General features: G+C 35.5%; 1 protein-coding gene across 2 annotated transcripts in view; it reads right to left on the bottom strand.

The window, feature by feature from the left end:
• The window catches only part of AKAP6 (A-kinase anchoring protein 6), a 236,655-nt gene extending 215,691 nt beyond the window's left edge, over nucleotides 1–20,964 (bottom strand). For both annotated transcript variants that reach the window (XM_075030308.1, XM_075030307.1), the window contains exons 1-2: nucleotides 20,566–20,964; nucleotides 17,854–18,211 (exon numbers count right to left, since the gene is read on the bottom strand). In XM_075030308.1, the coding sequence (XP_074886409.1) occupies nucleotides 17,854–18,177 (324 nt within the window). In that variant the 5' untranslated portion in view covers nucleotides 18,178–18,211; nucleotides 20,566–20,964. The remainder of the gene's footprint in view (nucleotides 1–17,853; nucleotides 18,212–20,565) is intronic.
• Nucleotides 20,965–22,415: the final 1,451 nt, after the last annotated feature.

Below are 22,415 nucleotides of genomic sequence, written 5' to 3' on the forward strand. Positions count from 1 at the left end.
TGAGTTGCAGCAAAATGAAACTCTGCAAAAGACCACACAGTTTTATTCCATAGTTAAATGAATGCACATATTGTTCCAAGGCCACAGAAAGAAAACAGAGCTAAGGGGAAACGCAGCATTCAAAAATCTTGGTCTTATCACTGCTTCAGTGGACTGTCAGCCCCTTATTCATCCCACACACAAAATCAGTGCAGTATTTTGTTGCATATTTCACATTGCTTCTTACTAGGGTTTGATGTGCACAGCTGTATGTGTTATGTGTGAATAATTCTTATAGGGCTTCATAGAAGGAAAAAAAAAAAAAAGGGAAAGCACCCACAGAGATTTTTAAGACAGAGCACAGATGCTTTTGAGGATACATGCCAGCTCATATAATCAGCCTTTTTCTGAGCTTAAAGTTCAGCCTATCTTACATCTTTTTCACTGGTTTGGTTTTGTTTTTTCAGTGAAGAAAAACATGAGTACCTTCGGATAAAAGGAGTTTATTGTGTTTCTAATTAGAAACATATTTACATGTTAGATATTTAGATGGTCATTAACTTGTCAAAGGAATTTAAACAAAATCCATTTAGTCTACTTAATGCATAAGGGCATTTCTCATGCTAAAATTTTATCATGCTGGATATATTACATTTCCAGGATGCTTTAAGATTAACGTCTGCACCTCTTCCAGAAAACTTGTTCTGTAATAATGCTTACTGCAAAATATAAAAGCTCATTTTTATTAAAATAAATTGTGAAGTGTAAACAAAATGGTAAAAGAACCGGGCTATTATAGAGAGAGAGAGCTTGCCTTGGAACTGCCCGAGAGGGTGAGTGGATGATAACAGCAGTGGTCTCATGGATTGGTGGAACTGAAATAACTTGTTCTTATTCCTGATTTTGCTACCAGTTTATTTTGGACTTCAGTACAAGTCACATTGTGTGTGTCTGGTCTGCATTATATCAAGTATACAGTGGGTGTGATCATGCTAACTTGCACTGTATAAACAACTTTAAAATGGTGGGTAAAACCAACAAATATTAATTTATCCTGTGACCCATGCAGACCTGGAGAAGCTGTAATTTTGTATCCAAGGAGAAACTTCTGGGATTATAAGCATCTCCATCTTCAGGGGCACCCTTAAGTTAAACACTGTCTCCCATTAGCAGGATTGCCAAGCTGCTATTTTTCTCATATAAAGCACTGTAGAAATTGAACGTTTCAAGGGAGTACCAGTATAAATATTTATAAATGTAAGTATATACATAAATGTACATGTTTCTCTAAGGGCTCTATATCAGCTTTACCAATGCAAGATCAAGCATTTTATTTAGTAAATCTTATTATGTTAAATTTGACACATTAGTAACGATTTTTTTCAGATAAACATTAAAAAACCTTACAAATTACAATTGATGCTCCAAAGCTCTGTGCATATGATAACAAACTTTTTTTTTTTCCTCCCTTTTTTGTTTTTTTCCCCTCAGCAGCAACGGCAGCTGCTCGGATTCCTTCAGCTCCGGGCAGCACTAGGTGGTGCTGCAGCACAACCGCAACCGAGATCTGCCTGCTGGAAAGCAAACCGGACCCCAAGTGTCTCATTTAATAGGGAAGTTACTAAACATTCTTACTGAAGACTATTGCAAAGAGGCTCTGGGTTTTCATGTTGGGCTTTTTTTTCTTTTCCTTCCTTTTTTTTTTTTTACAGAAATTCTAGCTTTCTAGGACACTATATTTAGTATGGTTTTCTCACAAATGCTTTATGAATAGAAAAATCGAACTAAAAGAGAATTAATGTACATAATAAAAGCAATTAATTACACACAAAGCCAATATTCTTGAAACTTATAATTTATGTCCTTTATCTTCTTATAGAGTGAACCAAGAAGATAAATTACAAAGATTTTCCTACAATACTTCGTGATACTACACAAAACGTGTACCTTGTGAAAGTAATTTCTCTAACAGGGGTACAATGCAATAAAGACATTTTAATCCTTTATAAAAATAACTCAAGAAGGGACAACATTATAAACATGTTATTTACATGCTAAAAAGTAACTCAAACATGTTATTTAACTCCACATTTGAGTGCTTCCATACAGTTCAAGTCTTTCCCAGGAACATAAAGTTGCTGCCATGCACGTTTGCAAAACTATGTCCTAAATGTACATTAGTTCTCTGGCTTTCTGTCTATTACTAAATGCAGACGTTTTGACTTTGTGTAGCTTTTTTAATTTTTGTTCATTTTGGCCCTCGTAAAGTAGGCTTCTATGCACTGGGTAATTTCCCAATTGCAGCTGGTTCTGCAAAAGACTAAAGTCCGCTTGCCTGGAATAGTTTGATGAAGTGAGGCCTTCAAAGAAGACTTGAAGCATTTAATAACTGCAGTTTAATGGAAAATTCTTGGAAATTCTTGTAGATATCTAATTTATAGTTCTTTCTCAATTGCCATTTTTCACTACCAAATTTAAGTTGCCACCTTTCTATAAATGCTAATAGCTGTATTTCTTATTCAAGGCCAGATTATTCAAACAGCAAGGCAACAAAACCAGGATCCATTCAATTGTAACAACTGAATCTTGGTCTTTAATAAGGCAACATGCAAGACTATGTATAAAACCTCCATTAAAGTCAGCAAGATCAGATTCTAGTAACGCAGGACCATGTGTCAACACACACAGTCAACCACTGACTAGCTAATTTGCTGCAGGAACATACCACAACCATACTAGAAACTCTTTGAAGCAGAAGCAAGTCCTACACCCTAAGAACCTATGCATTCATTGTTTTGAGCATACTAGAAAAGGTATTAAAGATTTTAAACTGAACCTTCTTTTTACTCTTCTATTGTCATAGAAATTATACAAAGCCAGACTGAAAAAAAAAAGGCACTAGAATGAAATAAGGCCCATGTGTAGAGAATGGCATTGTCCTCTACTTCCCTCCCTCATTTCTAATGCAGTAAGTATTTCTTAAACATGTGCTCTGGCAGGCTCCTGCCCTCTCCACACAACGTGGCATTGGTCCAGGTTAAGAAAGAAAGAACAGCTTTTTGAGGTAGCAATTCAGCATGGTAGCAGATGACTCGGCAATATGCTTTGGTGAAGGACAAATGGGAAGAAGAAAATGAAAAAGGACAAGAATCAGATGGAAGCTTTGAAAGACAGAAATTGTGAGAAAGAGAACCTGAAACGAGCAGAAAGGAAAAGAAAACAGAGGAGAGAGGCTGGAAAATAAAGCTAGCAACAAATAGCTAGAAACTGATTTGCAACCTAACAAAATAAAACTGAGCTGGTCCACACCAACACATGTATTCTTTTGAATAGAGGGAAATGTCTTTTTCAGCAGTCTGTGAGATACCTGTATAACATGAGTTTTTCCTTGATAAGTTTTCCAGCAACCTCTATAACAACTTACAGGTGTGGCCCTGTCATTCTGATTTACTATCTTTTTCAGATCTCCTATATAAGACAACACAGTAGCAAAGAAAATCCAGCTAAAAATTAGGAACTAGCACAAAATTCACAAATCAATCCCAAATACCATAACTACAAAACTGAGAACAGTGGCTTAAATTGCAGTGGAGATCACTATGAAATCTATGCCACTCAAACATTTAGTTTGATGTTGTATTTATTTATTCCTTAGCATTAAAAAAAAAAAAAAAAAAAAAGAGAAAACTGGGGTAGACATTGAGAGATACTATAACTATTTCATTCATAATTAGGATCAAAAAAGAATCTGGAACAGGTTTGGGTCAGGAAAGCTGTTCTTGCAGATCTCAGCTGAAAATCAAAAGGATATAAATTGTAATGTGGTAAAAAAACCCCATGTTTTCAGCATTCCTTACTTATTCTACCTGATGTTGTCAATACTGTCAGTATTTTGTGTTTCTTTGAAAGAAAAAAAATGCTATTCATAACGAGAGATGCACTGTTCCTATGGAGAAAAGAGACTGGCTCCCTTTCCCTGTATACTTTTCCTATTTACCTCTGCTTTAATCCCTCGTACTGAACTGCTGGCCTAGATTCGTAAATGTGGATACTTACACTCCTCTTTGAAGACAAGATTATATTTGTGTTTGTCATATGCAAGAATCCATATGAGGTTACACACGTTTACAGGTAATGCACTAACATTTGCTATTTTAATCCAATGTATCAAAATTATCCATTTCAAGTTAAGATGCTCACCCCATGTGAAAAATAGGTAAAGAAGGGATCCTGCACCTGATAATGGACAAACAAATGCGTAACAAACTGCCCTGTCTTCACAGTTAAACCAGGCATCTGAACTTTCAGGAAGTCCCTATAAATGCTGTATGAAAGAAGTCCAGATGACCTCAGCAAAGAAAACATAGGATAGCTTAAATGGTACCACATCTATACAAATCCTACCATACTGCCCTTGGAAATATCCCTCTTCCCTTTATTTTATAATGAATGTCAGGATACCTGATAATATTCTTAAATGTCCAGATTGTGAAATTAATTTATACCTCAAAAATCCTGGATTTAATTAAAAGTTTTCTAGCCTTGTTTGCTTCTTAAAAATATAGCCTCAAAATAACTGCTGAAGAGCAAATAAGAATACTCAGTTTAGTATTTCAGCTCTATGATTTTTAGAGCACAGTTGACTAACAATTTTGCAGATTTCCATTTGATGATTTTGTCTTCTAGCTGCTGGACAGTGCTGGGATGTAGTGACAAATTCCAGCCATACCTTTCATACAAGCTGATTGAGTGGTATATAAACCATTTCACTCATCCCACACAGCTTAATAGCTTTAAAAATTCAATTTCTTTCTATTATTCTGGGGATTGTTTGGATACTTTACTGTATCCAAGAGTACAGATACTTTGCACCATTTACAGTATAACTTTGCTCTATGAGTACGATTTCTGATTCCCAAAAGACATTAGCAATATTCTGTAATGTCAGAAGTTTTTATTCTGTCAGTGTACTAAATAGACATATAAACATAGAGTAGCCCTCAATAACTTTGAAGAATGAGGTGAAGCACAAACAGAGAGATCTTACACACACATACCAATTAAATGATGTAATACAGTGAATTGTAGTATAGTAGCTCAAGTATTTTAGGGCAGATAATTCAAAAGAATCTTGGAGAAAAAACAGAAATGTGTGAGGAATAAGTGGGTATACAAATACAGAAGTAGTAGTGGCATTGAATTTCTTTTATGGTATTACGAACATGATACATACACATATATGCCCCTATATATATGTGTCACTTATTAAAAAGAGCATATTTCAGAATGTCAGATCACAATCGCATTGGAAATGCACATATAAAATCATCTATTCCCTATACACTACCAGATAAATTATGATTAAATCTATTCTGCAGAAATGTTACTTGCTTTCTCGTTTTTTGAATGTCTGCATAATTTGTGATCAAAAGCAAAGGTACTCATCAGAATGCAAAGAGATGAATGGCACACCAAAAGATAAGACTCTATATTGTAACTTGTATTAAGTCCCTTTTGAAGTGTGTAGCCACAGGTAAGGGCAGGTACAGTTGCAGGGCCAGCTGAGGAGAGCAAAAGCAGTAGAGTCCACTGAAATACGAGATGTGTTTTCTCAGCTAATACACACTATGAAAAGCGAGTACACTGCTCAATGGGAAAGGGAAATTGCAATGTATTACTAGATTCAGTAGATTTTATATTTTGTGAAAACTTATGAAAGGTCTGTCAGAATTTTGGAGTGCTATGATTGCTAATGCAGTGCTGCTTTATGCCTTCTATATTACATGTGTTTTCCAAAAAGAAATGGAAACACTTCCAAAAAAAGAAGTGCTCCATCTTTGGAAATGCAAGGACTAGAATCATAACTGACTCCACAAAAGCTATTATCTTCCTCCAGGGAATTGTTTAAAGGGAGAAAGAGGAGAGAGCATTTATAAAGCTTTAACAGATGGAACTGGTAGGTATTCATTCTCCTTTTCCTCCCTGTTTCTGCACAGTCCATTGTAAATGGTTCAGCTACTGCTCAAAAAGAAAGCTTATTGATCTGTCTCTGGTTCTGCACAATGTCGCTAGAGACAGTTACATGGAACACGTTAAAATCTTCAGATCAAATCTTTTGGATGTATGTATGTAATACTGCTAATGCTTCTTTACACACAACTCAAGGAAGCATAAAACAATCCAAGAAAAAAAATATCTATTGTCTATTTATACCTCTTCTGAAGAAGGTGACATCACCACACCTACAACGTCAGTCAGACATTAGTCTGAACCTAGGGTCCTGCCCAGACTTGCCACCCAGCTATATTTGTTAGATGCAAACAATGAGGCCAAGCTCCAGAGCAATCCTTAAGAAAAGCTCAGGCTCCAGCATGGTACCCAGACTGGCCCAGGACAACAGATGAGGCTTGGGCAAGACCACATGAACTTCGTCTCAATCCTCCAGAAGACATCTCTCACACCTCAGTCACAGGATGGGTACTATGAATAGGGCAACATTTTTAATTAAATATATAAACATAGCTACACAGACATGTCATTGCATTCTGCACAGGAAAATATACAACACCTTTTTTCTGTACTTACTTGCTTGTTAGTTGTGAGATTTTAATTGATTTACAAAGGAATCACGTCAATTCACAGATGGCTGTTTAACGGTTAACTGTACAGAAATGGATTTCATTCTGAGGAAGAATTCATATAATTCGAGAGGCAAATATCCAAGGATATTTAAAAACCACAAATTTGTGGAACTTGTTCTTACTAAAATGCAAGTGTGTTATGTTATTGAAATATTCATGTTGCATTTCAGGCATTCAGACAGCAATGATTCTATAACCTGAAATTTCTTCTGTCAGCTCTCTCATAATAAAAGCCCATCAGGCAATTTTAATAATAATGAAGCAAACTAAAAAATTCCTTACATTTTGTGCAATTTTCTGTGCCTGTTCTTTGACTGCTCCCTTATGCCATATTATAGTTTTTAGATATCTATTATGTGACATGGAATTATAAATTGAAAAAGCACCAAACCCTGCCAGTATGACTAATAAGAAATATGTCCACAAAGCCTACTGAAATATGCAAAGCAAGAAAACATCTGTAAACATAAAGTTCACAATGCGGATCAGAACTAGATGACTTATAAAACATGATAATATCCTACCTTCTAAACTACATATAGACTCAAACAAATCCTCAAGAAAAAAATCACTAGGAGGATTTATGTGGCACTGCTTTTTGTGTGTATGCTTTTGTTTATGCACACATACACATAGATATGTATTTACATGCATACATATATATTTATAAAATAAATTCTTTCAACCAAGTCACAGCTACCTTAATAAAAATTCCTATTGGCATCCTTACTTTCAAATAAAAATAATGATATAGTGTCAATGACCTTTAATTTTAAAAGTTGACGTTACTAAATTTTACTCATACCATTGAAATAGTATTTATTTAGTTTTTTCCAGCAAATCTGGACATCACTAGGTGTTATTATCATCACATATATGTATACTAAACAACAAAATACATTCCCTCAGCAAATGTTTTGGTTAATTAATTTGCATGATGACTTAACATACAAAATTTTTTCATCATACTGAAAATTATTTACATCATTACATCTTTATATCCAGCAAACATTTGTGTTTGAGTCAGATTAGGATACAGACTAGAGAAGACTGTAATAGGTAACATCTGTGCTGGAATTTGATATTTACTTTAATATTTCTCCAGAGACCATTGGTGGAGTACATTAGCTCATTTTCTAAAGCCTGTATTAGCATATTTTAATGTAGCAATGTGAAGTGAGAAGAGGGAGAAATAATAATTATATTTGGTCAGAGCGCACTTACATGCATTCATGTATTGCTGAGATCTAAACCAGAAATTCTGGAATAAGTATATATTTCAAAAGTGTAGATAACCAAATGAGTGAGATTTTGCAGAGGTTTTATTTTTAGAACTAGATTAAGAAACTGAGAATGGTAAAACACCCACTTTATTCCTCATCTTAGAGCTCCAATTCCCTTTTCACAAGCAAATGTTCACCTTTCTTCTCCTGAGTCTTCTGACTGCTGAATCATCCCAATGTCTATTTCAGGACAACCTTAAGACCTCCATAGCATTGCAGATGCTACTCTACTCTTAATATCTACACAACCGTGAACTACGTATCGCCCTTCTATGTCCAAATACATTGCTCAGACTAATGAATGCATCTCTACCTTTGCAACAAGAGCACTCCCTTGGAGGGAATGTCACAGGTTGCAGTACTTTTGCTCAGTGTATCCTTACTGGTTTGCTTTGAAGAAACTCAAGCTGATTTAAAGAGCTGTTCAATCTGTACCCTTGCATTCAGGGGAGGGCTTAGAAGCTCCACACATTGTTCACAATTCCTTTCCAAAGGCCATGCATATGGACCCCAAATGAGTCATTAGGTAACCTATGCCTTCTTTTTTTCTTTTTTTTTTTTTCTTTTTTAAAATCTCTTTTGCCCAAGCCCAGAAGGGATATCCAGTGCTGGTGTCTTCTACCATTCCAAGGAATATTCAAAAGTCCCTTTGTCACAAGAGCAGTAATTCCAATCATTTTTGTTGGTATCCTTTCCCTGCTCTTCTAGAAAGTCCAAGCTTAAAAAGGGTCCAGCACAGTCTGTAACATTTATTATTTATTCATTTATCCTGATAAATTATGCAAGCCAGATCCTCCATTATTACTGGAGTTAGCAGTTAAGTCCTTTCTAGCTCTTAGCTACTTTTATTCCCTTGATACATAGATAACTAACGCCAGACTGACCAAGTAGTTCTCACTTTTCTACTCAGAAATTATATCACAACAGATGGGATTTTCTTCTTGTTTCTCCTTTTTTTCTTCTTTTTATTAGCTCCCAATTCTTTCATCCTCTTATTATATTCTAACCAGCAGCCATCTTAATATGATCCCTCAAATAACAACCAGCTTGCTTTCAAAGGCAACTGAATCTCCAGTAAAGTATGTATGCTCTTTCTGTGTTCATACTATGTCTCCTATGGCACCCTAGCAGACAATTAGAGGACAGTGGGCTTGCATAAATATGGGCTTGTTTACTTGTTTACTAAATACTTACAGAGAAAGAAAATCAGTTTTACTTCATTGTATTTGCACAGACTGAACAATACCAGCAGGAGAGGGGGAAAGTTGTTTTTTTTTCCTATTAGGCTGAATGGCACAGTTTAAATCCACCTAAATTTTTAAAAGTGTTCTCTTAACCTACCATTATATGCTTTAAAAAAAAATAATTCTCGATGTGCATTAACTAAACATTAAAGATATAAAATTTAATTTCAAAATTGCAGTATTATCTACAACTACACTAGATCATAATTTAAAATTAGGTTACAAATATTGGTGTTTATTGTTTTTTCTAAGGTTACTGTTGAAAAACAGATTGTCTGAATATTAATAAACCAATACAGTCACTAGCAATACTCAGGTACTCAAAGTTAAAAACATGTAAAAGCCTACATAGGCTTAACAGATACTCAATTAGTATAAAATATTTGTAACACCAAAAACTCTTTCAGCACTGACAATAATATATAACTAGCAGTAATCTAATGCATTCATGTATTTACTGAGAAATGTTATAAGCAATCGGAACAGTTGGGGGGGGGGTTTCCATTAGGAACTTAAGATTGGGCCTTCAAGAATGCATTCTTAACAGACTTTAGTGGTCAGAGCAGAATAAACATTAGGACAGAAGGTAGGCAACAATGCAGTCCTGAATCATCTTGCTCAGTTGCCATTTAGCTCATAGATATCTAAATACCACAGGTATACCTCTGTTGCTCATTCCATTAAAAGTTTCCAGCTGCCTAAAATTTCGCATTTCTGAGCTCACACTACCAACAGTCCTGGCAAGTCTGGGCAACTTTGCACCTAATTTCTAAACCTAAGTACCTAGAAACTTGACATTCACTTGATCATCATTTTCATCCTTGAAGGCACTGACCTGGTAGGTGAGCACACATTTTGCCTAACACCTCCAGGATTGCACTCTGTGTAGAATAGAGCATTAGTCTCTGTTTATGTTTGATAATGTGTAGCCAAGGGATTAGGACAATTTTTGAGGGATGTGAAAAAAAAAGTGGGTTTGCTCCCCTCAGGCAGAAGAGAATTTAGCCTAAAAGCTACAAAACAAAGGTGACTTTTATAAGCGTGGTGTTATTGTAGTAAAGCATGTTAAGGTGTGGTTAGCAAGTCATATCTTTTTCCTTAAAAACATCAATATCAGCAAGACTGTAGAAATGACATACAAGTTGGAAGGCTTCTAAACAATGTGATTGCTTGACCAGATAGAGTTTGAGAAACATGGATTTATTTCTGGTACGCCATGTTTGCCATTCTGGCTTTTTTCCAAAACAGGGAAATATGCTCAGGGCACAGAGGAAAACTTAAAAAGTAAAAAAAATATAGGTACATTCAACTACTCAGAAAATAAGAAAAGCTAATAAACCCAGATGTTTGATGTTCAAGCCTGGACTGTAAGTAAAGGGTAGCCCCTGCAAAACCCAGCCTCAGAAGGGTTAATCTGTATCTACCAGCATTTACACTCAACTGCCCTACTGAATGCTGTGATTCCACCAAGCTCTTCAGAGGCAAACCAAATAAGAATACAACCTCTTAACCAACCAATTACTTCCTTTAAATTGTGTATGAAATCTTGTGTTTACAAAGCACAGAACTATACATATAGCAGATATGTTCTGCCAATATATAGATGTATCAAGCTATCATTATAGCATTATAAATATATATTATTATATATCATCTCCTCCTGTAGAGTTCCTTATGAATGCCTGACATTTTTGGAGTGCATAATATATTTGGTCTGAAAAATAACTTGAATGTAAGTAATATGGTAGATCCTACGAACAGTTTAAAAAAAATATCCACAGCAAATCTGTTTTTATCCAAATAAATCCTATTACCCATTGGTTAAATGCTAGGCAAATTAAGGCATATACAGTTGCCCCACTGAGGTTGTTGGGATAAGTGCACAATAAATTTAGTGTTTGACTAGAGGCTTAGCTAGAATGTGCTCTTCACCCTAACCCTTCCCTCAAAAAAAAAAAAAAAAAGCATTTCACCAATACCAGTGTAATATAAACATATTTTACATGTTTATATAAATCTATTTCTCTGGCAATGTTCCATATAGATAAATGTATTTATTATCTAGTCTTTCACCATACTTCCATAAGCAAACTTCATTTTTATTTGCAGCCAGGCAGGTAGCATATTTCTGCCTATGTTGAATTTGTATAAAGCCTCTTGGCTTAAAAAAAAAAAAAGAAAAAAGAAAAGAAAAAAAAAAAGAACAAGTCGCATCTGCAGTCTGCAGTTGCTTAGATTGTAATCTAAAAAGACTGTCAAATCTTTGGAATTACTATGCATAAAAAGCAGTGTAATACATGATATTATTATAGAGAAATTACTATTTGTTTGGTGTTTAAGTGCTTCACAAACATGACCTGTCATCAGATGAGATTTTGGGTTGGATTGGGGGGGGGGGGAACGGACATAAGAGCAAAGTTATTTTGTATCTATTTTCCTTGAAATAATCTAACACAAAAATATCCCATATGTTACATAAAGAACCAGGAACTAAAGTTTTCTTACCAAATTTGCGGTAAAGAAATCCTGATACTCAGAACTGTGAGTCTGCAATACAGTTGCAGTTAGCATTTTCTTTTTTATATTTAAAGTTAACAAGGAGTTTGAAGATTCTGAATCATTTTTTAATTGCTTCAAATCTGCATTGGAGACCAAAACCTCAACTTTGTCAAGAAAATGCTCTTTAAAAAATTCTTCAGTAATTTTGGTTTTACTTATGTTTGTTGATAGCATGGAGAATATTTTCCATCCCCCTCAGCATTCAACTGAAACATTCAAGCTCCTTCAAACTTTAAACTTTTCAGCTTAATTTTCTCAGACAAGTTTACAGCTTTAACAGGATTAAGGAGACTGAAATTTGTCAAATATCATTAGTTTAAGAGAGTCCCTTTGAGATGCAGTCCTACACATTTAGGACATGTTAACTAGTTCAGTGTGAAAGAAGTTACATTTTCCCTGTGGTTATAGTCCACTTTCATTTTAGGAGGTTTTGGGGTGCACATTCTGTCCTCTAGCTATAGACAATCTAAAATAGTTCTCAAAAACTGAAAATCATATTTCAGGGTGGCGATACCATATTGCACAGACAACCCTTAAATGTTTGGTTTTGTTATCTGAATTGCATTTCAATGATGTTTACACTAATTTTATTTCATATGCAACTTAAGGTGACTTCTTGGTACAGGATTGTTAATAGTGCCAAAATCAAAAAATTACCATATTACTGGTTCTCAACCTATTTTCTAGACCTGAGACTCTCTGCAAATAACAACAGTTCCACAAATTGATGTGCAACAACTTGTTGATCCTCAGACCTAAATAAAATAGTATGTGTTTAAGTTGTCTCCATTGAGCTACAGGTCACAGTTTATAGTCAAATGTCTACTTTTATAGGCACTCATATTAACACTCACACGTGGAAGGTATAAAACTATTTGTCAGAGAAATTTGTTTCATGAAACATAACTGTTAAGCACACCCAGAAGTCTTCTGAGAAACATCTCTGTGAATTTGAGTCATTATTTCCCTTCACCTCCTTTTCAATAACAACTCTCATAAATCTGCATAGCAACCTTTCACTTGAAGGATCAGCATCATATCTTGCCAGCAAGCAAAACAGCTGAACAAAGTTGCAGTCAACCTCTCCAATTAAGGTTTTCTTTTCACCAGTTGAGTATAATGGTTATCTCTTGTGTCAAGAGAAAGCAGTCCAAACAGTATTTCCACTAGGAACTTCACCTATACAACCTTCTGTAAAGACCGCCAATAACATCTTCTGTGATCATTTGTAAAATATCAATTACGTTATGGTAACACGAGGAGGCTTAATGCTTCTCCAAGTTCTCTTATAATACACAGTTGTCTCTACAGTCTAGAGATTCAGACTCTAGAAAACTTCATCTGTGCACTTAAAGGTGGTTTAGATAGCGCAGCTGAAAAGCTGTACAACTGCAGCAGCAAGGTTTGTTGTCACAAGCCTCAGAGTAATAAAGCCATTGAGAGTCATCAAACCAAAGGTGAGAAGAAAGAAAAGCCCTGTTTCTAATGTTACAGAAAGACATGCGGTAGATGAGGTACTTCAGCAGTGCTGCTAGCATTGAATAAGTCCTTTTACAGATTATGACAAACATTCTGAGTTCCAAAGTGACTTATTTTAACATCTGAAAAAAAAAAAACCAAACTGATTTTTGCTCTTGAAAGGAACTGATATAGGAAAAGAAAAGTTGAAAAGTGCTCAGAAAAGTAATTTGGTCCACTCTTCAGTATTTATTCAATAAAACCAGCAATATTTAATACTCTTTATTCAATAAAACCCTACTGAATTCAAGAGGAGGGGATGAGAGGGAAAGACACCTACAGTACCCTGGTTTTACATTTTTTCAAAATGCTTGTAATGGAATGAGAAAAGAAATAACTTGTATCTAACTGCAGATATATTAGAAACTAAGACCCTTTAATATCTTTCTCTGATAATTACTTACACTCTTCTCTTATCCAGGATTTAAGTACAAGGAGAAAAGCAACTAAAAATTCTTTGGCCCACAAAAAAGTGGAAACAGAGATAGCAAAAGGATAATGGTTACATGATATTTGATCTCTACCCAAAGTTCATTAAAATTTTGTTTTAGGAGTCAGGAGGAAAGAAGAAAAATCCAGTCAAGAGATGTTTGAGGCTGACCCAGGTATTCGGGAAAAAGATGACTAAAGTGTCTCTACTTGGAAAGAGAGAAAAGATCAGTGGTCCACAAAGATCTAAAGACACTATCATAGCATAAAATGTGTTTGGTTTTATGTAAATACGTAATATATGGTTCAGACATTTAAGTCACAAAGCAGGGGTGGAGTGCTTTACTCCACAATTAGAAGCTAACAGACATCTCAAATACAGAAGATTATATTAGATCACCCAAAATGACAGTTTTTGCCAAAAGATAGAAAGCAGTAATCAATGCGTTGAAACACTAGATCCTTTCCTGAGAGGGTTAAGGGACGTAAAGTAAAGCAGAAGAATGGGACTTGAATCCAAGTTAGACCTCAGGAGGATTCCAAGAAAGAAATTGCTGTAAAAGCAAGCATATTTTATTCAGAATAAAAAAGCTAAATGGATCACAAAAGCATCTCAGCAGGTTAACACAATACAAGGACAGAAAGCACTTTTAGATTTGCTTGTAGTAAAACCATAATTTTTTTCATCTCTTTTACAAATATTTGCAATTGGTAACAGCTACAGTGAATGTGTTAGAGAGACGTAAATGCATCTTAGTACAGCTTAAGAGTGATGACCAGATAAATGACTAATATAAGGCATTCCAGACCCTGGAGAGTTATGATTCATGCATCTAGCTTACTGAAGCACTCATGTGAAGCTGAGCTTTCCAGGAAATTTCCCAAGGGACTACGTAAGACAAGCCTCCCACTCATGCTGCATAGCTAGTTCTGAGAAAGGGCATTGCAAAAGTGAGAGAAACAAGTATTTTCAATGAATCAGTAGTGGCTAGTAAAGCCCTGAGTCTTGTAGCATGAAAAGAGACTGGCAGCAAACACCAAAATCACCAGGGAACAAGCCACGAAAAAGAAACAATGGTCTTGATTACAGAAAGAGCAGAAGCACAGACAGATCTGCAACAGGGATACAGAGCGAATATTCACAAGAGAAAAAGATGACCTGTTTGCCGAGCAATTTTTCCAAGGAATAACATAAAAAGTCTGCTATGGCCTAGATCCTCAAACCAGCCCTGTCACCACAAGCCAACTGACAGGCAGAAGGAGGAAATCAACTTTAAGCATCCAAAATTAATAGAAAGCTGCATGAAAATGGAATTGGAACTCTCTTGGCTGAGGAAAACAAACTATGAGAAAATGAAAAATTGTTTGCCTTACTCCTACATTTGCAGTTCAAAAGTTCTATTCAGAACCATAATATTCTATTATGTTACAGACTTTTATCCTGAGTCTTTATAATTCATTATTGTCTTGATGATTTGGACAAAAGAGTAGAGAGAAGGCTTCTTAAATTTGCAGATGACAACAATATGTGTGCTTGTAGGAGATACTTCACATACTTCAAACATACCAGAAGACAGATTTGGAACTGAAAAAGTCACAGACACACCTGAGAAATGGAAGACCAAAAAAAAAAAAAAAAAAAAAAAAAAAAAAAAAAAAAAAAAAAAAAAGAAATGGACACAAGTAAAATCCTACATGTAAAATTTCACAGATAAAATGGATAAGAGAGAGAGGTGAAAAACCCATAGTGAGCAGAGTATTTTGGGAGTTACAGTAAATCACAAGCTGAATGTGAATCAAACATCTCCTGCTGTTGTGAAAAAAGAAAATTAACTAAACTGGTATGTATTGTTTGAAAGACATGTGAAATACTTTTTCCAGTCTACTCAGTAATGGTGAAGCTTCACATTGAGCCCTGTGTCCAGCCTGGGCACAACAATTTCAGAAGGACCCAGATCAGTTGGAAGGAGCCCCTCAAGGAGAATTAACAGAGCACAGAAGAAATAAAAAAAAGAGGATCTATATGAGGTTATGGTTTGGGTTTTTTGCTTAGCCAGTTTTCATTAAGTTATATAATGCAAGACAATACAAGGGTAAACAACTTAAAATATATCAAAAGTCTGAATAAAAGCCACAACACTTGCTTTTACAGTCTTATTTCTTTTTTTTCTGTATACAGGCTAAAAGGTAAGCAGGTTACAGAAGCTCTGTATTCCTAATATGTTTAAGACTGCTGCATTTTTTTACTACTACTTCAGAAGTTTTTGAAAGCTTTTTCTTTTTACATTACTTTGTGAGAAAATTAAAAATATATCAAATATTTTAAAAATATCTTCATACACAAGTCATTATCATGTACAGACACAGATACACAGGTGTATAAACACACAGGAAAAGAGCACTTCCCTGTGAGGCCAGGGTCTGTACACAGAATATTTGACAGCCTCAATGACAGGCCCCTCCAGGCTGATGAGCCAGATACTTGCAGATAATTGAGATTCCTTCATGTTATTCTTTTGTCCTTATCTACAGTTGCATTAAACCAGATTTCTTCCTAGTCCCAAACATTCCCCAGGTGCTACAGCAATTACTTACATGGAAAAAAACCTTAGGAAAGTATGTTAAGAAATACCATTGACTCTTGCAACTTCACAAATAAATTCTAAAAAGGAGAAAACCATGAGGAATGCTCTTCATTCACTGATTTCCATTTGGAAAGAAAAATTGTAGTGGACGTATGAGGGTGAGTTATATGTACAGAATATTCTCATTTCATAAGCAGGCACAAATTAATTCTGCTTGTGCTCTGAGACAGGCCAAAGCTGTGTGCAAATACCATCCACAAGCTCCACAGCCCTTTAGATTCAGCTCAGCGCTGCACTAATATGGCCACAAGCAATTCCAGATCAAAACAGGCACCGAATCCAGGAAGATTTGGTATGTCTGCCTGCAGAAATACTTTTTAGGCATACTTGCTAAAAACCTACTGCACATTGTGGACGTAGTCCTTTATGTCATCAGAAGCTGGCAATGTCTACCCCAATTTTTTCAGAAAAACAGTGGGACCATAAAAAACTCATGATCAGGTCTCTATTTGATTACAGTACAATTGCTCTATGGTTAGCACTACTACACAGAGTTGTATTTTAAGAGAGCCTACAGCTCCAGGCCTAAAATAAATACAAATAAAATACCATCACACTGAGTATGAAGGAAGACTATGTTCACATAAACAGGTCTCAGAATGCAACTCTGAAGACAGCTCAGTCTGAAGAGATAAGTGCCTGCTATTTTTGGAGATTGTTTGCTGCCTTCAAAAGCATGCTTCATCTGCTGCAGCAAACCAAGCCATGCAAATGAAAGTACACATAGAGTCCCAGACACTATTTATTTGAATTTCACCTTGAATTTCCTTAATATCTTTCAAGATTCAACACCGAAATTTAAATCTGGGAACAAGACAGAGATAATTGTTTAAAGATACTTGTGTTCACTTGACAGGTTGGGGGAAAGGAGATTGGTGCTCTTTTAGTTTACACAAAATGTAGATTTTGGGGGGACAAAGTCCAGTCTTGCTAATGCGTTTTGTTGCTGGGGAAAAAAAAAAAGGTTGATCTACTGGCTGTGACTGCTTGAATCTTACCAATTCATATTTCTTACCAAGACTCAGTTCTGAAAAAAAATCTACACATTTACCATTCTGTATGTAGTTCCACCTGAGCTCAATCTCCAGTGTAAGCTTTACATGACTGAAAGGCCAGATATTAGACCACCTTTCTACCCTACTGCTTCTGAAACTTGCTTAGTTTTCAAATGAGCGGCCATGCTTATTGGGACACAAATTTGGGAGTTTTAGGTACTGAAGTCCATTCAAATCTGTGGAAATATTTCTGGGCACTTCTGAGATCTCTGGTCAGGTTACTGTTAGTGTGTTAGCTGCTCTTCAAATGTGAACATGTTCATTAATATGGTTGTGACCATTGAATTAAGTGATGAGTAAATAATTTTGCAAAAAAATCTGAGAATGATATGGTACCTATTAGCTCCCTGAAAAGTATTTAATTCACTTCTTAACACAGGCTGTCAGACATGCTATGGCAGTTATGAAAAGCCTTTTTTTTTTTTTTTTTTTACTTTACTAGTAGCAGAGTTGAGCAAATGACCTTCACTGAAAAGTCTGCAGTATAAAATTCATCCTACCTTCAGCTGTACTAGATGGACATCCACATGCTTGCTATCCGAGTCCTGCTGGACAGAGTAGGTCAGATCCCTGACTCTTTCAGACGTCATCCGAAGCCAGGTCTCAATCTCTGGCAAGTGGAGAACAATCTTCCAATCTGCCCCAGTGTGTAGAGGAGGTGGCTTTTCATACTGCTGGCCAGAATCAAGCTCCTTCATGACATCCTCTTCCCCATCTTGTTCCACTGTAGGAGTCATGTTTATGAGCATGGGAGATGCATCAGATGGCATGGGATCCAGTTCTTGTGTTCTCATGGGAGAAAGTGCTACATCCATGGCTAACATGGGAAACTCTAAACCATAGTTCTTTCCAAAATAGCTGCAAAGATAGAAAGAAAAGAGATTGCTGTTATGAGACCAAATTTTACAGCAAAAACTTTCACAAGACAAGGAGTAAATGGCAATGTCTGAGAGGTATTGTACTTCTAAATAAATTTTTCATCCTGAAAATTCACACTAGATGTTCAAGAATAAATAGAATTTTTCAAATTAGCTTTGTTGATTTGAACAACTTCTTTGTTTGAGAAAAATAACAAATACTGTTTTTCTCTCATTGCAGACAATCACCTTGGAAATGACAGTTTTCATTGATTAAAAATATGTGCTGATTTGCTACAACTGCAACATAAATAAACTGAGCATTGACAAAACTAGCAGAACTTTACTGAACTCCACAAGTTAATATAGGACTAGTATTTGTGAACTAACACATATGAAAACATATTGCTTGGCCTGAAATTTATGACTAAACACAAAATATCTCAAGTTTTATTCAAATTTCCAAACTGTCCATTTAACTATTGATCATGTACAAAAAAAATTTTGAAGGCAAATTTGAAGCAACTATTGAGGACACTTTGTTGATTTATTGTAGGCAGCTTTTAGGTCTGAAGTTTAAATTCTTGTAATTTTGTTTAGATTAAGAACTGTTGCAATAAGCAGCAACTCTACCAAAACAGAGATAAGAATTCCAAATGTCAAAATATGTACCTAAAATTAAAACACCATTTTACAAGCTCGGCTTTATTAAAGCCCAAAAGCTGTTTCATCAATATACACTTACCAGGTTCACTGGGAAAAGTAAATAGATAAAATGTTTTACTTTGTAGCTCTTTCTCTAGCTGAATGTAATACAGAAGACTGCCATAAACCCTATGCCCAAGAACAAAAAAATACTCCACTTTACAGCATGCACCTGGTTTGGAGCTAAGTACCTAAAGCATTATGAAAACTTTCATTCAGTAGGAGATGTATTTTTTACCTAATTTTGGAGTGACCCAAATTTGACACATGCCTGCCTTTGACATACAACTTCCCTAAACCTTATACCAGCACTTACTTGCTTCTTCAATACTTTCCAACCCTAAGCTATATTCAATAAGTCTACATTAAGAGAATTAGGAAGATTAGGACCTTTTAAAGCTGTTTTTTTCTTTTTTTTAACCAGTGCATATTAGAAATACTTCAACTACATTTTAATAACTTCTGCTTGTATTCCTTTTCCATAGTACTAAGACTGCAAATAACTCAGTTATGCAGCTATTAATTTGGGCAACATTCCAAGTTTTTATAGTTAGACTCTCTTTTCTATAAAGACTGCATTTTAACTTTTAGCATAATAGCTGTAAGACTGCAGAAAAGAAACCAGTGCCTTTCACTATTAAATCAACTACACTGTGACTACTAAGTTATATTCCTAAATATTTCAAGTGGAGTCTCAGCACCCAAAGATTACTCCTGCAGGCAGTGAGAGTACCAAAGATGTATCCAAACACCAGTATACTTATCATAGCCAGGAAGGACAACAAAATTACATTTATTGTTAATTTGATTTTATTTCCTGTCCTGCCACTACTTAGTAAACTATCTTTTGCACATCTATCACCCACACAAACCAATATTTAGAACTGATATTAAGCCAGTGAATATTAATTTGGCACTTAGGAACAAAATTTTCTGTCACTGCAATCAAGAAAGGGAATGAAAGAAGATTCCAATCATTCTCAGTGCCTGCTGTACAATTTCCAGCTCTTTTAGTTTGATTTCTGAAGACTGCAGATTTAAACAGTGTCAATGAAAAGCTCTGCAGCAAGACTGTATGAAATTAACATTTCGGGATGATAAGTATTTTTCAGGTCCATCTCTTTTCACTGCCTGTGTTGCCATAAATACTCAAAATACATTATTAGACAAATCACTCTATTTGAAAACATTTTTGTCTTGGACGTTGCTGATCATAGCCGCAGTCTTAAAGCATATAAATCAATTGTTCTAACAGCCAAAACAATCTTAATACTTTAAGCATATTCTTTACATTATTTCCTCCTGAAAATGAAATTTTGGCAAAGCATGTGTGGTGCTTATTTCTGCATGTTTATAGTTAACAAATTAAACATGCCTACCAGCAAAATAGTTGGTCCTGAATCAAAAAGTGATACAGAAACACAGGAAGTGTAGCACTTGCTTAGTAGTTTTTCCACAAAAAAAACTGGCACTCGGTAGGAGTTTTTCAACACGACTCGGTTCTAGTAAGGACATTAAAGCAATTAGCAAACAGAAATTAAAACATGCTCCTGCAGAAGCAAACAAAGGCTAGTCCGTGCTGCATGCAGAGCATAGCTCTAGCTTTGATACACTTAGTTTGCAATTAGTAACCATTAGGAACCTGCTGACCTGTTTTTTGTTACGATGTGCTTCACTCTGTATACTGGCTCTCCAGCATTACAGCTAATGCCTCTTTAATCCTAGTTGCTCTTAAAGTCCTTTGAATCCTTTTCTTTCTGCCAGATCACAACAAGTTGCAACACTTCAAGTAAGAATAATGTGGAGAAACTTTAAAATAGATCATTCTTTTCACATTCTTAAAAAAAAAAAATCCTACAGAGGTAATAAAACACACTGTGGATACTAATTAGCAAGGTCTGGGAAAGCTTTAAAAAGCTCACAAATGTTTGAAAGGAGAAACTGTTGCAGCTAGAAATGACTGAATCCAAACACTAGGACGCAGATTCATTAAATTGTTTCTTGGCAGATTAAAAAGGCATCATCATCCAACTAGGCTGGAAGAAAGGCAAACTGAAAGGTTCTCCAGCACTCTCTGAAAAAACTGGCACTGAAGCGGCACGTTCACATGAGAGCTCCTAAAATCGCTGGAGAAACCTTAAGCTCCACCCCGCCATCCCTCCCCCCCAGCTCCTCCGCAACTGTGGCAAAGCAACATAATTCCCCTGTCACGCCTGCACTGACCTACGAAATGCACTGGCAAGGCGCTGAGGGCAAGCTTCAGTCACCCTCAGGCATTGGATACGAAAGGAAAATAGGAAAATCCCTGCCACAGAGGTGTTTTTACAAAGTTCTAATGTTGAAATACTAAATAGCAAACGAGCCCCAGCAGCAACAGCAAACCTCACAGGCATATCTACTTCAAGCAGTTTAGGAGTTACAAAACTGGCCAAAATACTTTTGATCAGAAATAGGTTCTGCTTTTTGGATTACTGACCATGTGCAAGTCAGACTTCCATATTTCTAAGTCAGCAGCCTTGCAAAGGACTGCATTCATAACATTTTGCTAAGACACCAACTACTGAAGATGACTAAATTAGCTGCACTCCACCCCATTCTCATATAGACATTTGCATTTATTGTCTTCTGGCTGTACCCTTTCTCCTCCAGTACTTAGGATATTACTTTTATACTGAAACATGGAAGGTGGAAACAGCAAGATAGGGCATGCAAGTCCTTCTTCAGCAGTTCCAGTATTTGCATAATGTACCATCAGTGACATATGATAAATTTCAGCAAAACCAATTTTAATTTGAAATTTGAAAATGTATATTTAAGAACAATATTCCATATACCAAGCTGTCATCTAGTGGATTAAAACATTTGCTTAAAAAATGGTACGAATGGATGATCAAGTGAAACAATACTTTGGGGTCATATATTGTGGTGTTTGATATTTTAAGTGACTGATTTTAAATGCTGGCCTTAGAATTTTTTTATATTTCTGGAGCATTTTGTTTTTCCAGATTTTGTAAGGTGTGTAGATATTGAATTGTAAAACATTATAATAAGTGTTAGAACACATATTAAAACTGAATATATTTTTTTAGAGTTGCTCTTTATACACTACTATGCAAAAATGATTTTTGAAAAGAGGTAAAAAAGTGATTTATTTCCTTCTAAGCAGGACCTCTATCACCACTAAAGTTCTTCATAAACATGAAAAGCTAAGCTTAGTCTTGTTTTCTACAACACAAAATCCTGACAGCATCAATGACAGTTTTAGATGGGCAAGCAATGCTACACCATACTCTAGCTTTCTTGTAAACCGAATCCTTTCTGTACTTGGAACAGCTATATAAACTAGGTGATTTTAAATTTGCAGGTGACCAGCTGAAAATACATTTTCAAATGTCCTGATCAATAAAAACTTCATCTCTCAATATTTTCAGGGCATAGCCTTATTTTCATCATCACAATCAGAGTAAGAGAGTTATGATGTCATTAGTTAAAAAAAATAC

This window comes from Buteo buteo, chromosome 6 (genome assembly GCF_964188355.1).
Source record: "Buteo buteo chromosome 6, bButBut1.hap1.1, whole genome shotgun sequence".
Lineage (NCBI taxonomy): Eukaryota > Metazoa > Chordata > Aves > Accipitriformes > Accipitridae > Buteo > Buteo buteo.